General features: G+C 44.6%; 1 protein-coding gene across 10 annotated transcripts in view; it reads right to left on the bottom strand.

Moving 5' to 3' along the window:
• Positions 1–19942, bottom strand: part of CASK (calcium/calmodulin dependent serine protein kinase) — a 428246-nt gene that overhangs the window by 41473 nt on the left and 366831 nt on the right. For all 10 annotated transcript variants that reach the window (XM_045002670.1, XM_045002673.1, XM_045002674.1 and 7 more), the window contains 2 exons: positions 12127–12212; positions 4973–5041 (listed from right to left, as the gene is read on the bottom strand). In XM_045002670.1, coding sequence (XP_044858605.1) covers positions 4973–5041; positions 12127–12212 — 155 coding nt within the window. The remainder of the gene's footprint in view (positions 1–4972; positions 5042–12126; positions 12213–19942) is intronic.

The raw sequence follows: 19942 nt of genomic DNA, 5'->3' as shown, positions 1-19942 counted from the left end.
TTTCATGGATAAACCTAGAAAGATTTTTCTGTAACTGTAAAGGAAGGACTCCGGGAAGGCCTAGAGTTGCATGCATTAGAATGGCACCAAAAGGAAACACTTTTCAGGGGGAAGAAATGCTTCCTATTTAGTGTTTCTGAGTCCACTAAAAAGATTACCACTCAATTCAATTTTTTTTAACGATTGCCTGTGTCTCACATAGACAGTTTCAAAGACTTAGAAGTTGCTCTTTTCAGAGAAGATTTACTTGCAAATATATACTCTGTCAGCACTCTCTTGCATCTTAAACTGAAAATTATTCCTCAGGGTCTTGTATCAATGGAAAGTAAGAGTGTTTGACCGGGATATTGCTACAAATGTATAGTTCAAAGTAGTACTCTAGTCTAGGTGGCAAGTACAAGAAGTCTGACTAATAATTGTCTTCTCAATCCTTGTCCAGGTTGTTGTACTTCTAAAAATAATATTTGTTTGTTGATTTTTCAGGAGAAAATAAGAGATGTCTTTACTGAGGGAAGATTTGTGTAATGAAGTGAGTCTTGCACTGTGTCCTGAAAAAGGTATGACTCAAACTCAGACTGATCTTCTGTATTAAAAGTTCCACAACACAAGTACTACTACCAAAAATGTTTCAATCAGCTGTCAGTCATTGTCCTTCCTTGGGGATATGTGAGTGAAAGACCCCATTGAGAGGCTTAACGATTTGGACCAGGATCTTGAAGTAGATAAAGAATTAGACAGGGAGCCAAGACAGAAATGGAATGCCAATATGATATGCTCTCTTCATGTCTTATTTTGGATGGGATACTACATACTGCATGAGCTGAAACTTCTGCATGGTATTCACAATCAACCATCGGCAGAGTGTGTTGCAGTAATCACTGTGGCTAGAGTCTGTGACCCAGAGGGAAGGGTGCAATTTCTTGGCTAGTGAAAGGAGGAAAAAAAATGTTTCTGGACACTGCATTAAATGAGTATCTGGAGGAGTCAGACTGTGTACCCACCTTGATAATTGGACGGCAGATGCCCTCAATAGATGATCAACAATTTACACAACAGTGATTATAGGAACAGTATAATGTTAGCAAACTCTAAGCCAGGAAATAAAAATTCAATTTTTGAAGTTGTCTCTAATCCTCAAATACATGCCCAGCAAGATGGCAGACTGCCAGCCTACTGTTACTCTTGAAACCAATGTCTTTCCATTGGCTTCTATTTTCCCTAGAGTAATTAGAAGTAGGGAATTTGGCATGTTAGTCAGAGCTGCCTTGCTACCTAATCCAGTAACTTTAAATATGATTTCTCTGTCTTTGATTTTTCTTCAGTGTCTATTACCATAGTGAACGCATGGAAATGTCCTAAAATATCCTTCTGGGATATTAATGTCTCACTACATAGTTTAGCCTTAATTGGTAACTCCTGTTGTAGGCATCCGGGATTTGACTTGTCTGTTAGTCCTGTTTTGGTCCTTCTAGGGCATCTCAACTAGTTCTTCTAAAAATTAATGAACCCTGGGTGAAGAAAAATCTGAAGGAGTATGACAGCCTTCTGCCCAAGTAAAATAAAACCCAGATTCCAAACCTACTTCACTTTACCTTACCACAGATAAGCAAGATTCAGGAGCCTGTGTCCCTCATGCCATGAGAAATGCACGAAGAGATCTGCTAAGATCGGCGAAGCATATGCACTATGTGACACCCAGAGATCTGAACAAGCTTGGAATAGATCTCAGGTTGAGATTTTCAAAGCTGACCCACTGAAACTAACATGACTTGTGAAGCTAAATCCCCTACCTACCTTTGAAAATCTCAACCAAATATAACAGCCTGGATTAAATCTCATTATGAGTAACCACTGATTCAGAAGTGATTAACTATGGAGACTCTACACAATAAGAGGGTCAAACTTAATCTACAGCGGTCATGAAGGGATATATCTCTACAGATTGCTGATGGCTTAATGTTCAAGTAACAAGAACTCCATTAAACATTACTAAGGAGCCACAAATTAGGACAGATATAACTGGACAGCTGCAAGTCTCAGGTACTCAAAAGGTGGTACCTTCCAAATGTAGAAAAATAATGTGCCTTTATATCTAAAGTAATACTAGCATATTATGTTTGATTTTAAGAACAGTTAATTCTGTTTGAGGGTAATTAATGTGTAGAGAAAAATCTCACTCATATAATCAATGGTTTCGAGTTTTACAAAATTTCAGCAGCACTAATTTTGTATTCCTCTAGCTGTAAAGCTAGACTACAGTACTGTGATGACTTTAATTATCCATGCCTTGGAAGAAGAAAAACAACAAGTCTTAGAAACCGCCACAAAAATTACTAAAATAACTTTTCTGTATATGATGTTACTATTTTAAGACCAGATTGTGACCCAACGGACCCCTGTATACACACCCTGTACACCATTGTAATAATCTTTATACAGAATAGGCCTTGTGAGGTATTATTTAAAACTAATAGCTTGCTGGTCAATGACATCGTGGTGAAATATATGTAGTAACATTATATGTAAAGCGATGAACATAAATGGAGGTTACTTGCTGTAATTGGAGGTTCTTTGAGATATGTGGTCTCTATCTGTTTTCCACATGTGGGTACACCTGGTTGCCATGTGCCAGAGTTCAGAAATTCTTCCAAGCAGTGTCCGTTGACTTGCACACCTGCAGTATCTTCCCGCATGCTTCTGTCCAAAGGTATAAGGGGCAGTGCACGTTGACCCTCCTCCAGTTCCCCCTCTTACTGCAATGTAGTAGGGTCTCAAGCAGAAGTGAAGGAGGGCAGGTAGTGGAAAACAGATGGGGGACCATGCATCTCGAAGAACCTCCAGCTACAGTAAGGAACCTCCAGGTCTTCTTCATGTGGGTGACTCACAAGCAGTATTCAGTCTGGAGGAGGGTGTGAGGAAGTTGACAGCAGCTGTGCTTGCAATACTGCTGTTCCCATTGCTGCATCCACAGCTGCCACTTGAATCAGGGCGTAGTGTGCCATAAACGTGTGGACAGAATCTGATTCCTGATACATCAGTTCCATGGCCCAAATGCCTCCATGAAGAGAGGACAAGATCTCACTCCTCCCTGTTTGGTATGTAGACCACTGTGGTGATATTATCTGATAGTATCTGTACATGAAGTGAGTATATGAGGTGGAGGAAGCCCTTGCAGACTAGGCAGACTGATCTGAGCTCCAGCAGGTTTATATGGAGACAGGCCTCCTGTGGGGTCCATGTACCCTGGGCTGTATGGTAGTCTAAATGAACACCCCATCCTGTGAGGAAGGCATCCATCAAGATGGTGGCCCTTGTGGGAGGGCAGAAGGGAGTCCCCAACATGACTCTGTTTGGGTTGGACCACCAAGCAAGGGAGCTGAGAACTGCAGAGGGAACAGTGATTCTGTGGTCAAGTGGAGCCAGGCTTGTAGGCACCGCAAGTGGAGCCTGGTGAAGTGTGTCATGTAGGTACATGCAGCCATATGGTCTTAACAGCAAGAGGCACTAATGCACTGTAGTTTGAGGCTTGTGGATAATGCAAGAGAACAGGTGCTCATTGTGTAAAAGCTGTCTTCAGGGAGCAAAGCTCGTGCAGAGACAGAATCCAGCTGTGCCCCTATCAAATTTCTTGTCTTTGTGGGTGACAAAACAGACTAGTCTTCATTTACACACACACTTAAGGTTGCAAGGAGGTGCTGAAGAGATTGTATTGCTGAGACAGCTTCTTGGTGAGACTGTCCTACCGGAACCAGTTGACCAGGTATGGGAGCACCATAAATCTCTGGCATCTCATCTGGGCTGCTACTGCTGTGAATACTTTTGTAAACACACCGGGTGCCATCACAAGCCTAAAGGGGAGGACGTGGAACTGGTAGTGCTCCTGGCCAACTACGAACCGCAACAACTTCCTTTATGATATGTTAATATCCACATGGAAATACAAGTCCTTCATGTTGAAGGCTGTGAACCACACTCCCTCCTGCAGGGAGGAGATTATAGATGCCAGTGAAATCATCCTGAATTTCAATTTCCTGATAAAGATGTTGAGCTGTTGAAGGTCCAGGACAAGTCTTCACCTTCCCTGCCCTTTCTGGGGATTTAGAAGTATGGGGAGTAGAACCTGCTCCCTTGGCACTGAGATGGAATGCTCTCTATCGCACCTTGGTGTAATACTGAGTCTGCCTCCTGTTGAAGAATCAAGCATGCCCCATGGAAAGAACAGCTTTGCTTACACAGTGCTTATGCCAATCTGTAAGCCCAAATAGGAAGAATATACTTCCCTAATAGCCATTTTCAATGTTTTAATTCCTTTCAATTACACATGGAAAATAGCTTTGTGTGCAAGGAAGAGCTATATAAACTTGCAAAACCACAGCATCACTTTGCTAATTCAAAGAGTACTGAATTCCAAACTTGTTTTTTTTGAATAATGATACATTACCAATTCTGCATAGAAACATAATATTTAGCCACATGTTACTGTTACAGACATTTTATCACAAATTTACCTGAACAGATTTATACAGAAAGAGGATCTTCAATTAACCCTTAACAGCCCAAATCAATCAATCCATACATTTTTCATGTTAAAACAGCAGAAATATTTATTCAAGCTCCTTAACTTAGGAACTCAAATAGACTTAATGGAGAAAGTATTTTAAATCATGAATTTTAAAACAGGGGACCCCGTACTTCCATGTTAACTGAAGAGACACTCGAGAGGTTTTCCTTTTTCTTTTAACATCATAGGCTGTAAAGGGTTAGTTAAGGTGCTGATGAGATGAATATGAAGGCAGGGCTGAGTAGGTGGGTGGGACCTACTCCTGTTCCGTTATCTTTGTTGTAAAATTGGTGTGCGTGATCTAACAGCACAGGCAGAAACAATTTCCCAGAAAGCAATAACATTCAGCCATCAGCAGGCAGTTAGTTACAGGACTGAGAAAGGATGGGAATGGTTCATTAAATTCATTACCTCACAAGATGAAGACTGAGTCCGATAACTTGGCACAATCTTGAACGTGATGCTCCCCCGCATTTCCCTCTGGAGAAAGAAAATTATTTCTTTAAAAAACGAGACGTTGCAGCTAAAACACAAGAAACCACTCTAATATCTGTAGGGAAACCAGCACAACCTTTCTGAGAGCAGCAGCAGTTCTTCCTAAAATAAACATTCAGAAATAAACTGGAAAGCTTTTAAAATATGTGGTTTCACTTAGAAACCAACACATTCAGACTGTCTCTTATTAACATAAAACCAAACATACGCCATTAGTGAATTAGCATGACAGATCTTCAGAAGGCTAGAGATTACAGCTGTATTTTTAGATGAGAATTGAGTACACATCAGCAAGTTTTTTTTCATTTCCATTTCCCTCATCTATTTTTTTTGTGATTTACATTGTGCCTTTGTTGTAAAATAAATTAATTTTTCTTCCCATTCAATTTACATGCTATATACAAGAAAGGTTACTTACCTTTCAATAACTTGAGTTGTTCAAGATGTTTTGTCCCTATGGGTGCTCTATCGTAGGTGGAATGCATGCCTGTAAGCTCTTGTCCAGAGATTTGAATTATCAGTGTCCAAAGGTCTGCACATGCGCATTACATGACCTCCTGCTTGTAATGAGCAGGTGTAGACCTGTGGACCCACTGCAGCACCAGTCTAGGGGAACCATGAAGGGTCCAGACAGAAGGCTAGTGTCCTCCGAATGTCTAAGGTGAGAAGGCTTGCCTCTTCTCTTGAGGAGTGAGGTTTGGGGAAGAATAGTGGCAGATGAATATTCTGATATGGAAGTCTGACAAATCTGCATGACTCTGTCACAGAAGATAGTGTAAGATGGGTCAGCCGAAAGCACTCCAACTTCTTCAACGTTTCTAGCTAAGGTGATGGCTACCAGGAAGGGGGCCTTAAAGGAACAAACGTGTGCCCAGAGGTTTGAATGCAGAGTTCCTTCAGACACTGAGGACCAAGTTAAGGTTTCACGGAGGTGTGGGGTTCCAGATATGTGGGAACAGATTAGCTAAACCCTTGAGGAATGTAGCTGAGAGGCTCTGGATAGGTGAATTAATCAAGGATCCTTGCAGGAAGAGCTTCAGAAACAGATATAGAGTGACAAGAACACCAGAAAAGGAAATGTTTCCACTTCTGCAAGTAAGTTTTATGAGTGGAGGATTTCCTACTATTCAGGAGTACAGACCGTATCTCTGCTCTAAAGCCGAGAAACACAGAGGAGCCAGGCCATAAGGTTCAGGGACAGAAGGCTGGTGGTGTCTCATGGTGCCAGAGTTCTGCATCAGGTGGTCTGATCTGAGAGGGAGGCATCAGGGTCTCTATAGAAAGGTGATGTAGATCTGAATACCTCACTTGTCTGGACCAAGAAGGTGCAGTCAAGATGATTCTTGCCTGCTGCTGTTGTAGTTTGATCAATGTCTTGAGAATTAACAGCACTAGAGGTAAGAACAGAGGAGAGAGTGAGGCTCTGGGACTAGTAGGACACCTGTGAAGGATTGTGGGTCTCAAATGTGGGCCCACGGGTCCCCAAGCAGTTCATAGACCATGACAGTCACCGGACAGCTCTGCAGAACCAGCATGGGAGGGGTTTAGTGGAACTCTGGCCCACCATAGGCTCTGCCTAGGAAGCTACTCATTGGAGGAGACATCCAGCCCAGATGCATTATTTAAGCCAGAATAATTTAAAGGAAGTTGTCTGAGCAACTGAGTGAACTCCTGACTGTCTGTTGTTCTGAACTCTGACTCTGGCTTGACCCTTGGCATGGCTGTCTGATTCTGATTCCAGTCCTGACCCTCGAGATGACCCCTGACGCTGATTCTGGCTCAACCTTTGGCGTGACTCCTGACCCTGACACTATTCTGATTCTGGCTTTGGTTCCTGGCGTCTGACCCTAGCTCTAACCATTAGGCTTGACCACTCCTGTCCCAGTCCCTACAGCATCTACCAAAGAGTCACAGTTGAGTTTCTCCTTGCAAAGAGATCCACTAAGGGAAGGCCCCATACTTTCCAGATGTTCTGAAAGATCACACTGTTGAGCTCCCACTTGTGGTCCTGATGGAAATTTCTGCTTAGAGCCTTTGGTGCCATGTTCTGGAGGCCTGGTAGGAAAATCACAGAGATCTCTATGTGACAGGGAATGCACCAGTTCCACAATTTTAGGGATTCTGTGTATAAAGACTGGGATCTTGTCAATTTATATAGGACATTGCAGCTCTGTTATCTACCATTACTCTGATATGATGACCCTAAATGTGTGGAGAAAGATGTTGCAGGCATAACAAACTGCCCTTAGCTCTAAAGCAACATTGCTTGTGGACACCATTTGCCTTGTTTGTGGAACCTTGTAAGTAGCTCCCCAGCCTAGAAGGGAGATATCGATTGTGATGATTCATGTTGGCAGCAGGAATGAGAATGGGGTTCCCATACAGACCTTCATCGGGGGTCTTTTCACCATCTGTGGGAGTCCAGCACCCAGGTTGGGGGTACAGAAACCCATTTGGTAAGGCTATATTTGTTTGGTGTGTATGAGATTTTGAGCCAGGCCCAAAGGCATTGAAGATGTAGTCCTGCGTGTGGTGTAACGAATGACAGGGCCAACATATGAGCTAGGAGCTGAAGTTGGCCAGGGACTTAGCTGTAGGGTAGTGACTAGATGGGATATAATGGAGATAGGTAGATAGACCCTAGCAATTTGAGAGTCCAGTGAGACTCCAATTAATTCTATCCTCTGGATGGAAGACAGTGTGAATTTTTATAGGTTGATACAAAGACCCAGGGCCTAAAGCAAGGTTAGAATCTTGTTGGTTGCCAATTGGACATCCAGAGTGGAGCACCCCTAGAGAGCTGCACTTACTGAGAGGACCTTTGTAAAAATCCGTGAGGGCTGTGGAAAGTCAAAGGGAAAGACATGATACTGACAATGTTCTAAGCCAATGATGAAATGTAGAAAACGTCTGTGGAAAGGGTGCATTACAATGTGAAAAATGTGTGTCTTGAAGGTTGAGGGCAGTAAACTAAACCCGTTGACTCAAAGAAGGATTATGGTCACCATCCAGAAGTGTTGTGAGAGAATATGGGTGTTCTTGACCTCAGGAGCCTGAATTGGCCTCCAATGCCATTTATTTTGGGAACCAGAAAATATTTGGACTAGGATCCTCTTTCCACAAATTCTGGGGGGAGTGGCTCTATTGTTCTCATACTGAGGAGGGACTGGGCCTCCTGTTTTAAGAGATCCTCATGAGAGAGGTCCCTGAAGAGAGAGGAGGAAGGGGTAGAGTATCCCATAGCCATTACCTCTAAAGTCAATTTGTCTGTGGTGATAAGTTCCCAATTAGGTAGAAACCGTGATAGGCGGTCCCCAAAGTGGGGTGGAGTGGAAGATAGGCTTGCACAGTGGCTTCAGGGAAGGGCATTGTTCGTGTCCCATGACGAGGTTGCCATAATGGTCATTTGGAGGGTGGTGCAGGTAGGGAGATCGTCACCTTTTCTTGTGAGGCCCAGGCCTTCTTCTAGGAGATTCAGTACGTCTGGAACAGGCCTGGTACAGTTGATGTTGGAATAGCTGGGATTGTTGTGCAGTCTGATTTGCTGAAACGTCTCTTTGTTCCAGGTACATAGATCCCGAGACACTTCAGGGTTGCTCTCGCATCCTTGGGGGAATGCAATGAGGCGCTAGTATTGTTGCTGAACAGCTTCAGCCCTTTGAAAGGGAGGTCTTCCACTTCTGTTCTGGACAGGCCAGGTGATTGGAGCCAGGATCCTCATCACATAACAGCTAAAGATGGTGAAACTGTAACAGCAGCAGCAAAGGCAGCTTGTAAAGAGATCTTGGCTATCAGTTGTCTTTCAGAAGTGAGGGCCTAGAATTGCTTCCTCTTGTCCTGTGGCAAATTGTTAATAAAATTAGTGAATTTCGCATAGAATAGTAAAATCATATTTACCATCATGGCTTGATAATTTGCTTCTTGGAACTGAAGAGCAGCAGAAGAATAACTCTTCCTACCAAAGAGGCCTCTGTCAGAAGATGTGGATCTTGATCTACTCTGGCATTTTCTCTCATTAACTGCATCCACCACCAGGGAGTCAGGGTGGGAGAAGAAATATTCCAGCCCCTTGGCTGGTATACAATTTTTTTGGTCCGTCCACTTACACGTAGGTGCAAAAGTTGCAGGTATATGCCACAAATTGCGGGCTGGAGATAAGAGCGCCTCATGAACGGGCAGTGCTATTGTGTTCTGTGGGGTGGTTTGAAGAATAACCACCAGAGTGCTGGGACTCTTGTACCTCCTCTGTCGAGATCTGAAGAGCCCCTGTACATCATGTCCTGAAATGACCTAATATTATCCACATACAAGGGAGGTGTTGGCACCACTGCCTTGTCCGGGGCAGAGGAGGATTTATGAGAAGAAGGTATCTCCTCCTCTAGAGGTGGCTGTAGATCCTCCTCCTGATCTTCCTTCTGTACCAGAGAAGCACGCAGTATTGGTGACTGCAGATGTGGTGTTGGTGGTTGTTGAGGCCTGTGGAACTTCCAGTCGTTCTCTTGTGGGCAGGAACCTTATAGAATTTGTCCACATAGGCAGTACAGAGATTCCAGCAGGCGCACTGAGGTTGTGGGTATGGAAGGGTTATACATGTTTGGAGGGTCTGGGGTACCTTCTAGACTCTGGTGTGTCCTTGTCCAGGTACACCGCCTGAGGTGTCAAATAGTAAGCTGAGTAGCCCTGTACTGAGATTTCAGAGTTGGAGGTGTTGTCCCAGAATACAAGGGAGGGGCTCTGGGCACTGGTGCTGGAGACACCAAATGGTGAGGCATTACCAGAGGTGCTGGTGGACAGGTATTGGGTGACCTGCTGAGAGGGGAGGAGAGGAGAGGAGCCTGGCTGGCATGATAGTACTGGTATTAATGGGGAACTTCTCTTCGTACTTGCAAGAGGGGGGACTCCAGTTCCTCTGATGCAGATAAGCCCTTTTGTGACAAGAACCTTGAAGGTGACAGAAGGCTGTAGAAATGTACAAGGGTGGTACTGGGGCCCTTGTCGGAGATGCAAAATGAGGCACCTATGAGGAGGTGCTGAAGTGGTTGTTGAGGTGATGTCTCTATGCTCTGGGTGCACACTATCTGAAGACGGCACTGGAGAAGATGGTGCTGGTGCCTTGGATTTCCTCAAGTCTTTAGGCTTCTAGCAGTCTTGATGCCTAGATGGTGCTGGAATAATTGGCTCTCTGTGGTGCTTACTAGGAGGCTTATCTTTCTGAGTTATCTGGTTTTGATGGTACCAAAGCTCTGGTGCTGGTGCCTGTAGGATCCTTGGAGGTACTCATCCAGGAACACGGCGTCTCCTCAGGTTCAGTTCCAAGAGGTAATCTACCTCTTTTCCTGGAGGTTCTGTTAGGAGAAGGAAGCTTTCTTTTCTTCAATCCTTTGTCTCTGAAGCAACCTCGGTCGCCGCTGAAGTAATGGGGGAGGAGAGGGGACACTCAGACCCTGGTCTTCAAGAGTGTTTCATAAGGAGAAGCTTCAATCTCATCTCTCCTTTAAATCCTGTGCAAACTTTGCACTTCAATGGGATATGAAAGTCTCTGAGACACTGAAGACAGCTAAAAAGCCCGGTGCTCTGAGGGAAATACCTACTGCGGGTCTGGAAGGCTATGAATTCTGGGGCTTTTGTCATACTTCCACAGTAAGGGTGGTGGAAAAGCCAAGGAACTGGTTCTGAAATGGGAAAAGGGTATTGTCTTGAACCCTTCTAAAATGTAATAAATTTGTGGAAAGAAGGAGAAAATAAACAAAATTTAAACTAAATATTAGAGAAAAGAAAGAAGAAAAGAATAAAGCAAACAAGTAAAAGAACCGGTAATATCTGCTAGGAAGCAGCAGTCATGCAGTTGCTCCATTTCAAGTCGCAGCCGGTTGAGAAGGAACTGTAGTAGCAGCAGGTCCACTCCTTTCTATATACCTTTGCTCTAAAGCACAAGGCTCTGTAATGTGTAGGCATGGACTCACGGACACTTCTAATTCAAATCTTCTGTCAAAAGGGCACATGGGTGCGTGCATCCTATGGTGAAGTACCCATATGAACATATGCTCGCAAAAGAATAAATATTCCCAATTATTATAACAGATGCCTTTCACTCTGTTAAAGGTAGAAATAATAAGAAATATATCTTCAACAGGAACAAGATAAATGACATACTGAAAACTATGAAAAGCATAGTGAAAATCTGTCAATCCCTTTTCTTTACCTTGCCCAGTAATGAGACCAAAGGGTCACTTGATTAAATCACTGGGCAGGACAGATTAAAATATTATTTTATACTAATTAGCATCAAGCCTGTGAAGTTCACTATTGGAAAAGGTGTTGGGAGTCAAATACTGTGGTGGGATTTTAAAAAGTTTGGATAATTAATTACATCTGTACCTATGAAGTCAAAGATAACAATAAAGATGACGAAATCGTATGCTTTACTGTATGCTGCTTACAACAGGGTTTTGAAATGATCATAATATAAATAATAAAGTCACACAAAGGAAGATTGTCATTGTGTTTGGCACTGTACGGAGGTAGACATGATTCCTGCTCCTGAAGAATTTGTAATCTTAGCTGACAGGTAACATATACATGGTAGGCACTGAGAGAGATGGAGACAATCTAATAGACACAATTTTAAAATATGCCCTTTTCTTTGTGTTATACTGGATTGTCTCCAGTAAGTACGTATGGATCTATGCAGCCACTTGCACCAGGGCCTATTTATTCAAACACTTGGTGATTACTTGGAGGCATCACAAAAGAGGATTTGAAGGAGAGGATAGTGGTCTGATGGATTAGTTCAGGGAGAGGGTTCCATGCACAAAAGGACACAGTGGAAGAAACCCTGGAGAAGTCTGTGGTTTGCTAGAGCACTGCTTAATTGATTAGATGATTTTTTTGGGGGGAAGTTAGGATAGGGAAAGGGGTTGTGTTGGGGGATCAGGTAAGCTACCAAGAAAGGAAGGACAAAGAAGAACACTGTGATTTAGAGAGGCTTTGTTAAAAGAAAAAAGGATTAATTTTGCTGTTTATTTAAAAAATATTAAACAACCAATGTCAACAAACTTTTAGGAACTTACAAGCATTTTTTGTAGTTGTTCCACTGTTTGGTTTGCTACGCTGATTCCATTTATTTCTCGGATTTCATCCCCTACATGGAGTGTACCTGCAGAATTAACAAAACAAATAGTTTATGTGTACATTTATAATATAACTGTGAAACGATACCAAAATTCAAACAGAGATTGGCAGTACAAAGACATTAAAATAAAATGTTAAAATAAGAGTTTAGTGTCTAGCTGAAACCCACAAAGCAGTGGAACTCAGAGTGAACAATTCCACGCTAGAAACCGTGATTTTTTTAAAATTGTTATTAAATATATTTTTTCCTTTCTTTACAGAGCATAACTGTACACATTTTACACCATACAAAGTCTCATTGAAAACAATGGTGCGAATGTGCTGTCCATTCCAATGCAGCTTTGGATGCTAAGAAAAATGTGCATATTGTGAAAGATTATACAGTAAAATAATGTGGTTGCTAGTGGTTGTTATGTAGCAAGGCCATCATTCTACATGGGTAGTCCATTCACTATACATTTACTATATTACTTTTTGTTTTGTGAATTAACTACATTCATCTGCCAAATATCCTTTTCCAAATACTTTACCAAACACGATTAGTTTTACCTGAAGAACCAACAGCTGGCAATCTATTTTTCAAAATGAAGCCACTGTGGAAACAGATGTTGGCAATAAATCACCTAAGCTACGAATGGTGTTTTTGTGGATTGCTAAATCTAAAATGACCATATTGATTGAAGAAAAAAAATACATTCATGCTAATGATCTGAGTTTTAAATTTCAGCTTCATTTGAAATGGCAGAAATACTGAATTCCAAAACCATGTGCTTTATAACAGAAAGAGAGCCTGACTTAACTAGAGCTGTCCTAACAGGCACTATCATGAACTACAATGCCTGATTACCCTTTGGACTCTAGTCTGTGACATGGCTACACAGCCCTGTGGACCACTAAAGCTCCCAGAAGGCTACAGAACAGGATTACTCAAACTTTTAATCTGTTCAGGAGAAAGTCCTCCATCCCTCAGAAAATGTTTTAATCAATTCCACAGGAGCTTCCTATTGACAGCCAAAAAGGGGTAAGGACTCCAGTGCAATTCCTCTGTCCTGCCTTGTGGAACATTAATCAGGATTCATCACAGTTAGTAGTTTACAGTATGTGAATGCAGCAGCTCTGTATTTGAATTTCAAATGAAAACAGCTCACAGCTGGCGTATTGATGACCTAACCCTCTAACAAAAAGTTATACAAGTTCAGCATTGGCAAACTTTCTCAGCCCTTCACACCTTCTACAAAAATATATTTGATTCCAAAATAATTACAGCTCTGTACCACGCTGGAACTAAGCTCTGCATGCAGAGGCCTTCATTGTTATGGCACAATAAGGCACAATATCCCCTGGCATGCTATACTTTCTGCAACAGTGTAAAAACGTTGTTGGGAAACATCCAAACACAAATTATGATTGAATGAAAAATTGAAATAAATATAATAAATATGCTCATCAGGTTAGTTATTTTGAGAATACAGTTAAATACAATCCCTTCTTTTGAATGTTTTCCATTTATTTTACTCTGTGGCAGAAGCTAGTACTGACAATCTATAACTGGACGGTAGCAGCTGGTGTGTGTAGGAGGTGGGCAGCTGAGAGGGGATTTAAAGACTTCTGTCCTTTTGTCTTGGTGGAGAGTTGGGTTGGCTAATAGCTGGGAGAAAGGGGTCAGACCGGGTCACTGGAGTGAGATGGAGGTTTGAGGCTTTTATCATTTTGGGACAGCCTCTCCCCATTTTTCTGTTGGGAGGTGATGTTCTTTGCATCTCCATATGGTGCCTTCTCCCCAGCCTAATGACTCCCATACCATGGTGTACATCTGATCAGCACTCCCTGTTCTGACTCCTCGTCTATTATCTGTATTGTATTTATTCAGACTTTGGACTGTAGGCTCTTTTGGGTAGGGGCTTTTCTGTATTTTATATTTTTCTCTATCTATGGCAATATATAAATAAATCTATGATAATAAAGAACAGGGTGCCCATGGGTTGGCAATCTCCTTCCTCTGCCTTCACCTAGCCCAAATTAGCACAGCATCAGCCAGTATGCGCTCTTGCTATGTATAGAAGTCTGAGACACCCCTCACCCTGCTGGACAGAACAGGGAACAGTTTCCTCTGAGGCCTGGTCTACACTAGGACTTTAAATCGAATTTAGCAGCGTTAATTCGAACTAACCGCTCAACCGTCCACACCAGGAAGCCATTTAATTCGAACTAGAGGGCTCTTTAGTTCGAATTTGGTACTCCACTCCGACAGGTGGAGTAACGCTAAATTCGACATGGCTAGCTCGAATTAGGCTAGGTGTGGATGCAAATCGAACTTAGTAGCTCCGGGAGCTATCCCACAGTGCACCACTCTGTTGACGCTCTGGACAGCAGTCCGAGCTTCGATGCTCTGAGCAGCCACACAGGAAACGACCCAGGAAAATTTGAATTCCTTTTCCTTTCTGGACAGTTAGAATCTCATTTCGTGGTTGGACATCGGGGCGAGCTCAGCAGCACTGGCAGCAATGCAGAGCTCTCCAGCAGAGGAGTTCATGTAATCTCTGAATAGAAAGAGAGACCCAGGCATAGACTGACTGGGAACTCTTCGATCTGATCGGTGTGTGGGGCGAGGAGTCTGTGCTTTCGGAGCTGCGCTCCAACAAACGGAATGCAAAGACCTACGAGAAGGTCTCCAAAGCCATGATCCAGACAGAGGATACAGCCGTCATGCAACGCATCGCCGCGTGAAAACCAAGGACCCCAGACAAGGCTACCAAAAAATCAAAGCGGCAAACGGACACTACGGAGCCTGCCACCACTGCCCCACCAGTGACCATGGACTCTGATGATGGGACAGTGTCGACGGACAGTTCCTCGACGATGTTCGCGGACGGGGAAGATGAGGAAGTGTTTGTGGAGGACGAGGCAGGCGAGAGCGCTTACAACGCTGGTTTCCCTGACAGCCAGGATCTATTCATCACCGTCACGGAGATCCCCTACCAACCCTCCCCGGCCATGAACCCGGATCCTGAATCAGGGGAAGGAGCAGTCGGTAAGAGCTTTAACCATGTTAACTTTTATTCTTAATATAACAGGAATCTGAAGTGTGTGAGAAGGAGGTCTCTCTATATATGGTGATAGAACAGAAATCCTCCTGGGAGATCTCCACGAAGCTCTCCTTCCGTTAATCGATAAGCATCAGCAGGAGGTTCCTGGGGAGAGCTGCCTTATTGGGTGCTCCGTGATAGCACCCTTTTCCGCGCGAGGCTTTCATGCGGTATTCAGGGAGCATTGCCTCCCCGAGCACGGCTGCATCGGTCCGTGGTTCGTGATAGATTTCACGCAGCATGCGCTCTCTATCTCCTTCAGTGCCCGTCCTCACGGTGATCTCGCTAGGAGACTCATGCATCTAAGTAGTGGAATTACTGTTATGGTGCGCCTGGTCCAAAGTATTTTTAATAAATCCACGGACAGACGGCATAGCACAGACTCAGCACGCAGCTGCGTGACGAGCGTAACGGAAAGCCAAAGAATATAATGGACGCTCATGGAGGGAGGGGGGAATGAGGACGCAAGGTATCCCACAGTTCCTGCTGTCTCCGAAAAGTATTTGCATTCTTGGATGAGCTCCAAATGCTTCTAGGGTCAAACACAGTGTCTGCGGTGGGTCAGGGCATAGTTCGGCAATTTGCGCACACACCCCACCCACCACCAGAAGTGAAAGGGAAAACAATCCTCTCTTGACTCTTTTACATGTCACCCTATCTTTACTGAATGCTGCAGATAGACGCGATGGTGCAGCACTCAACACCAACATCCTTGCTCCCCCCACGCTATGGATGGCTGATGGTGCAATATGGCTGGTATCCGTCCTCATCATCAGCCTATTGGCACATGGGGCAGTGCAAAAGGACTGGTAACCATGCGTACTAGCATCTGTGAGGTCGATCAAGGGCGCCTGGCCCTAATTTTTCATGGTAGATGGTGCAGTATGGCTGGTAACCGTCCTCATCATTGCAACAGGGGGCTGAGCTCCATCAGCCCCCACCCTTCCTGTGTAAAGAAAAGATTGAATTGCCCCTGGACTAGCAGAGGGATGATGGGCTCTTTCATCCACAGTAATTAATGTCCTGCCTGGACTATCATTGCAGCTGGAGGCTTCCTTCCACTCATTTCTCACAAACAAGTCACTGTGTCTTATTCCTGCATTCTTTATTACTTCATCACACAAGTGGTGGGACAATGGTATGGTAGCCCAGGAAGGCTGTGGGAAGGCCGGAATGAATAGGTGGTGTTGTTGCAGGAGCACCCCCTGTGAATAGCATACAGCTCCAAATTTATGCAGGATCGGACACAGAGCAGCTGTGCTATCTGGTTCTCTGATACAGTGGTTCTCTAGTACACTTGCCCATAATCTAGGCAGGACTGATTCTATTTTTAGATACCAAAAAGGAGGGATTGACTCAGGGAGTCATTCCCAATTTTTGCTTTTGCGCCCCTGGCTGCTCGGCCAGGGGCACTTATGACAGCACCAAATGGTGCAGTGCAAAAGGACAGGTAACCATGCCCATCTTATTACCAATTTATGGTATGGTAGATGGTACAATATGGCTGGTAACCATCTCTGCTGTCATGCAAAAGCAAAAGCATGCTGCTGTGTAGCGCTGCTGGACCGCCTCTGTCAGCGGCATCTAGTACACATATGGTGACATACACAAAAGGCAAAACAGTGTCCATGGTTGCCACGCTATGGCGTATGCCAGGGCAATTCTGGGAAAACGGGCTTGAAATGATTGTCTGCCGTTGCTTTCCCGGAGGAAGGAATGACTGGCGACATTTACCCAGAATCCACCGCGAAAATTATTTGTGCCCCAGCAGGCACAGGGGTCTCAACCCAGAATTCACAGAGACAGCCTAGACTCAGTTAATTGTTCGCAAAACTGTATCTTTGGAAGGAATTCACTCCCTGTTTCCCATCTCACAGCTTCCACTGTCTCCAGACCTGTCACAGCATCCCCCTCGCAGAGGCTGGCAAAGATTAGGCGGAGAAAGAAAAAGACAAGGGACAAGATGTTCGAGGAACGTATGGGCTGCTACCTAGCTGAGGCGGACCAGCAGAGCCAGTGGAGGGAGACCGTCTCTCTGTACCAGCGCTCACACAGCGAACGGGAGGAGAGGTGGCATGAGGAAGACAAGCAGGCGACTCAAACAATGTTTGGACTAGTGAGGGAGCAAACGGACACGCTCAGGCGCCTTGTGGATGTTCTGCAGGACCGCAGGAGGACAGAGACACCCTGCAGTGTATCTGCAACCGCCCTCCCCCGCCACAAAGTCCCATACCCCCCTCACCCAAAATAACCAGAAGGAGGGGCGCCAGAGGCCGTGTAAACTGTCACTGCACCCCAGCAGAGTGCTCAAGTACCCAAAAGCTCTCATACCCTACATTTGCAGAAGTCGTTCCCTTCCGGACTCACACAAGTCCCAATCCCAGTTCCATCCCCTAAGTGTCTACTTAATTAATAAAAATACTTTGCTGTTAATTACTGTTTCCGTCATGTTTTTTCAAAGAAGACTGTGTTTGAATGGGGGGCGTGGGGAAGGGGGTTGTTAATTGCATAGGACAGTCACCTTTCCCAGGGTACAGACACGGGGGCAGGATCAGCAGCGGGTCACACACACAGTGCAGTCAGTAGGCACCATGGTCGGTATGGGAGGTGGTTTCCAGGTTCAGTGTGGGCGGGGGGGATGTGACTTTGTAGCGGGGGAGGGCGGTTACAGATCTTATACAGCGGTCCTTGTCCTGGACCGCTGAGTCACGCAGCAGAGGAATCTGTATCCGTACTCCTCCGCCACAAAGTCTCATATCCCCCCGCACACAGAATTCGAAAAAGAGGGATGGCAGGCTCCGTTGAAAGAAACATTCCGGCACTGCGGACCGCTCTAGGAGCAGGAGCCTGTCATTCGTTGAGTTTAGAGGCGGTCTTTACATCACCGCACACCCTACCCAGCACAGTCTGCCTCCCAGTTTCAACCCTTTAACGCAAAGTCATGAATAAAGAAACCTTTCTTCAGTAACAATGGGACATGTATTTTATTTTTACACGTGTGTTGGAAGTGGGGGAAACGGGGTGAACGGGGTATGTAACCGAAGAGGAGAGTCAACAGTCAGTGGGTAAAGAAACAGGGGCAGGTTCAGCTTCTCTGTAAAGAAAATGAACAGTCACAGGTCACGCTGCTCGCTGGTATTTGAAGAGTTCCTTGTCGCTGTCCCAGGCGCCTGTATAGGGCTTCATGAGCAAGTGCATTAGCGGGCAGGCTGGGTCCCCGAGGATGACTTTAGGAATCTGCTCATCCACAACAGTTATTTCGTGGTCCGGGAAGAAACTACCTTCCTGCAGGCGTCTGAGCAGCCCACAGTTCCTGAAAACACATGCATCATGAACCTTGCCCGGCCATCCGATGTTGATGTTTGCAAAACGTCCCCTATGGTCCCCCAGTGCTTGCAGCACCATTGAAAAGTAGCCCAATTTCTCATCAGCTGGCTGTGGAAGAGGTGGACGATAAAGTGCGAGGAGGAGAAAACGGCGATGATCGCAGCGGGCTCCATGCTTGCAGTGCTGTGGCGTCCGCGCTGTCACTGACCAGAAAAATGCACGAACAGATTGCCCGCAGGCGCTTTCAAGGAGGGAGGGAGGGAGGTTGTGATTGACGGTTCAATGACGACACTTACCCAAAACCACCCTCGACACATTTCTCCCCCCAGCAGGCATTGGGGGCTCTACCCAGCATTCCAATGGGCAGCGGGGACTGCGGGAACTGTGGGATAGCTTCCCACAGTGCACCGCTTCCAAAGTCGATGCTGGCCCCGTGAATGTGGACTCAGAAATTCGAATTAGTGTATTTAGTATGGATACACAAATTCGACTTCATAAGGTCGAATCCACAAATTCGAACTAAGTTGATTCGAAATAGTCTTGTAGTGTAGACAAGGCCTGAGGAAGCAAATTCTGCAGCTGGAGGAGAGTTCTGCAGCTGGCAAAGCTGGAGGCAGTCCATGTACACTACAGTAGTCTCTTTTCACCATGTAATCATATTCATGCTGTTAGAACAGCATCATCTTTGCTCACAAAATGCTTTGTTAGTTGTCCTAGGGCACAGATGTTTACAGATTCATGGTTTAACTATTTGTGGGAGCTCCAAATTAAGTCATTTTCTTACAGATATGAATAGGCAATCTGCAGTGACATGTCTTCTGCAGGAAGTCTGTGTCCTGGGTCAGCAGTAGCATAGGTGCCTAATCCCGATTTAAAATTAATACACTTGTTGACACAAATGTGCCAAAACAAAAACTTTAACAGCAGAAAACCTAGACATTTGGATTTTGGATGCTTGAAGCTGCCAGGAAGTCTAGCTGAAGTACAGCAGATGCAAGAAAAATGCAGTAACACCATTTGAAGTCTAAACATATTCTCCAGATGAGTAAAACCCACAAGTACTCGGTGCTAAAGCACTGATACGAGGGCAAAAGCTCAAACATAAATAAGCCTCTGTGGCAGAATTTAAAATACAATTTGTGCACTTATCCCCAAAGTGAACAATTCTTAAAGATTGAAACTGGGGTGTTACCACCAATTCACATGGAGCAAGGACGAAAGAGTCTTTGCACAGGTTGACTTTGCTTGGGAGAAACTGATTATGAAGGACCAAGAAAAAGGTGAGAGCACAAAAATTAGCTCACCTGCCACATTGCCAACTCATGAAGAACAGAAAAATGGC

The sequence above is a fragment of the Mauremys mutica genome, chromosome 1, assembly GCF_020497125.1.
Source record: "Mauremys mutica isolate MM-2020 ecotype Southern chromosome 1, ASM2049712v1, whole genome shotgun sequence".
NCBI classification, from domain to species: domain Eukaryota; kingdom Metazoa; phylum Chordata; order Testudines; family Geoemydidae; genus Mauremys; species Mauremys mutica.
The sequence above is the reverse complement of the archived record's forward strand: the minus strand, read 5'-3'. Positions and strand labels throughout refer to the sequence as shown.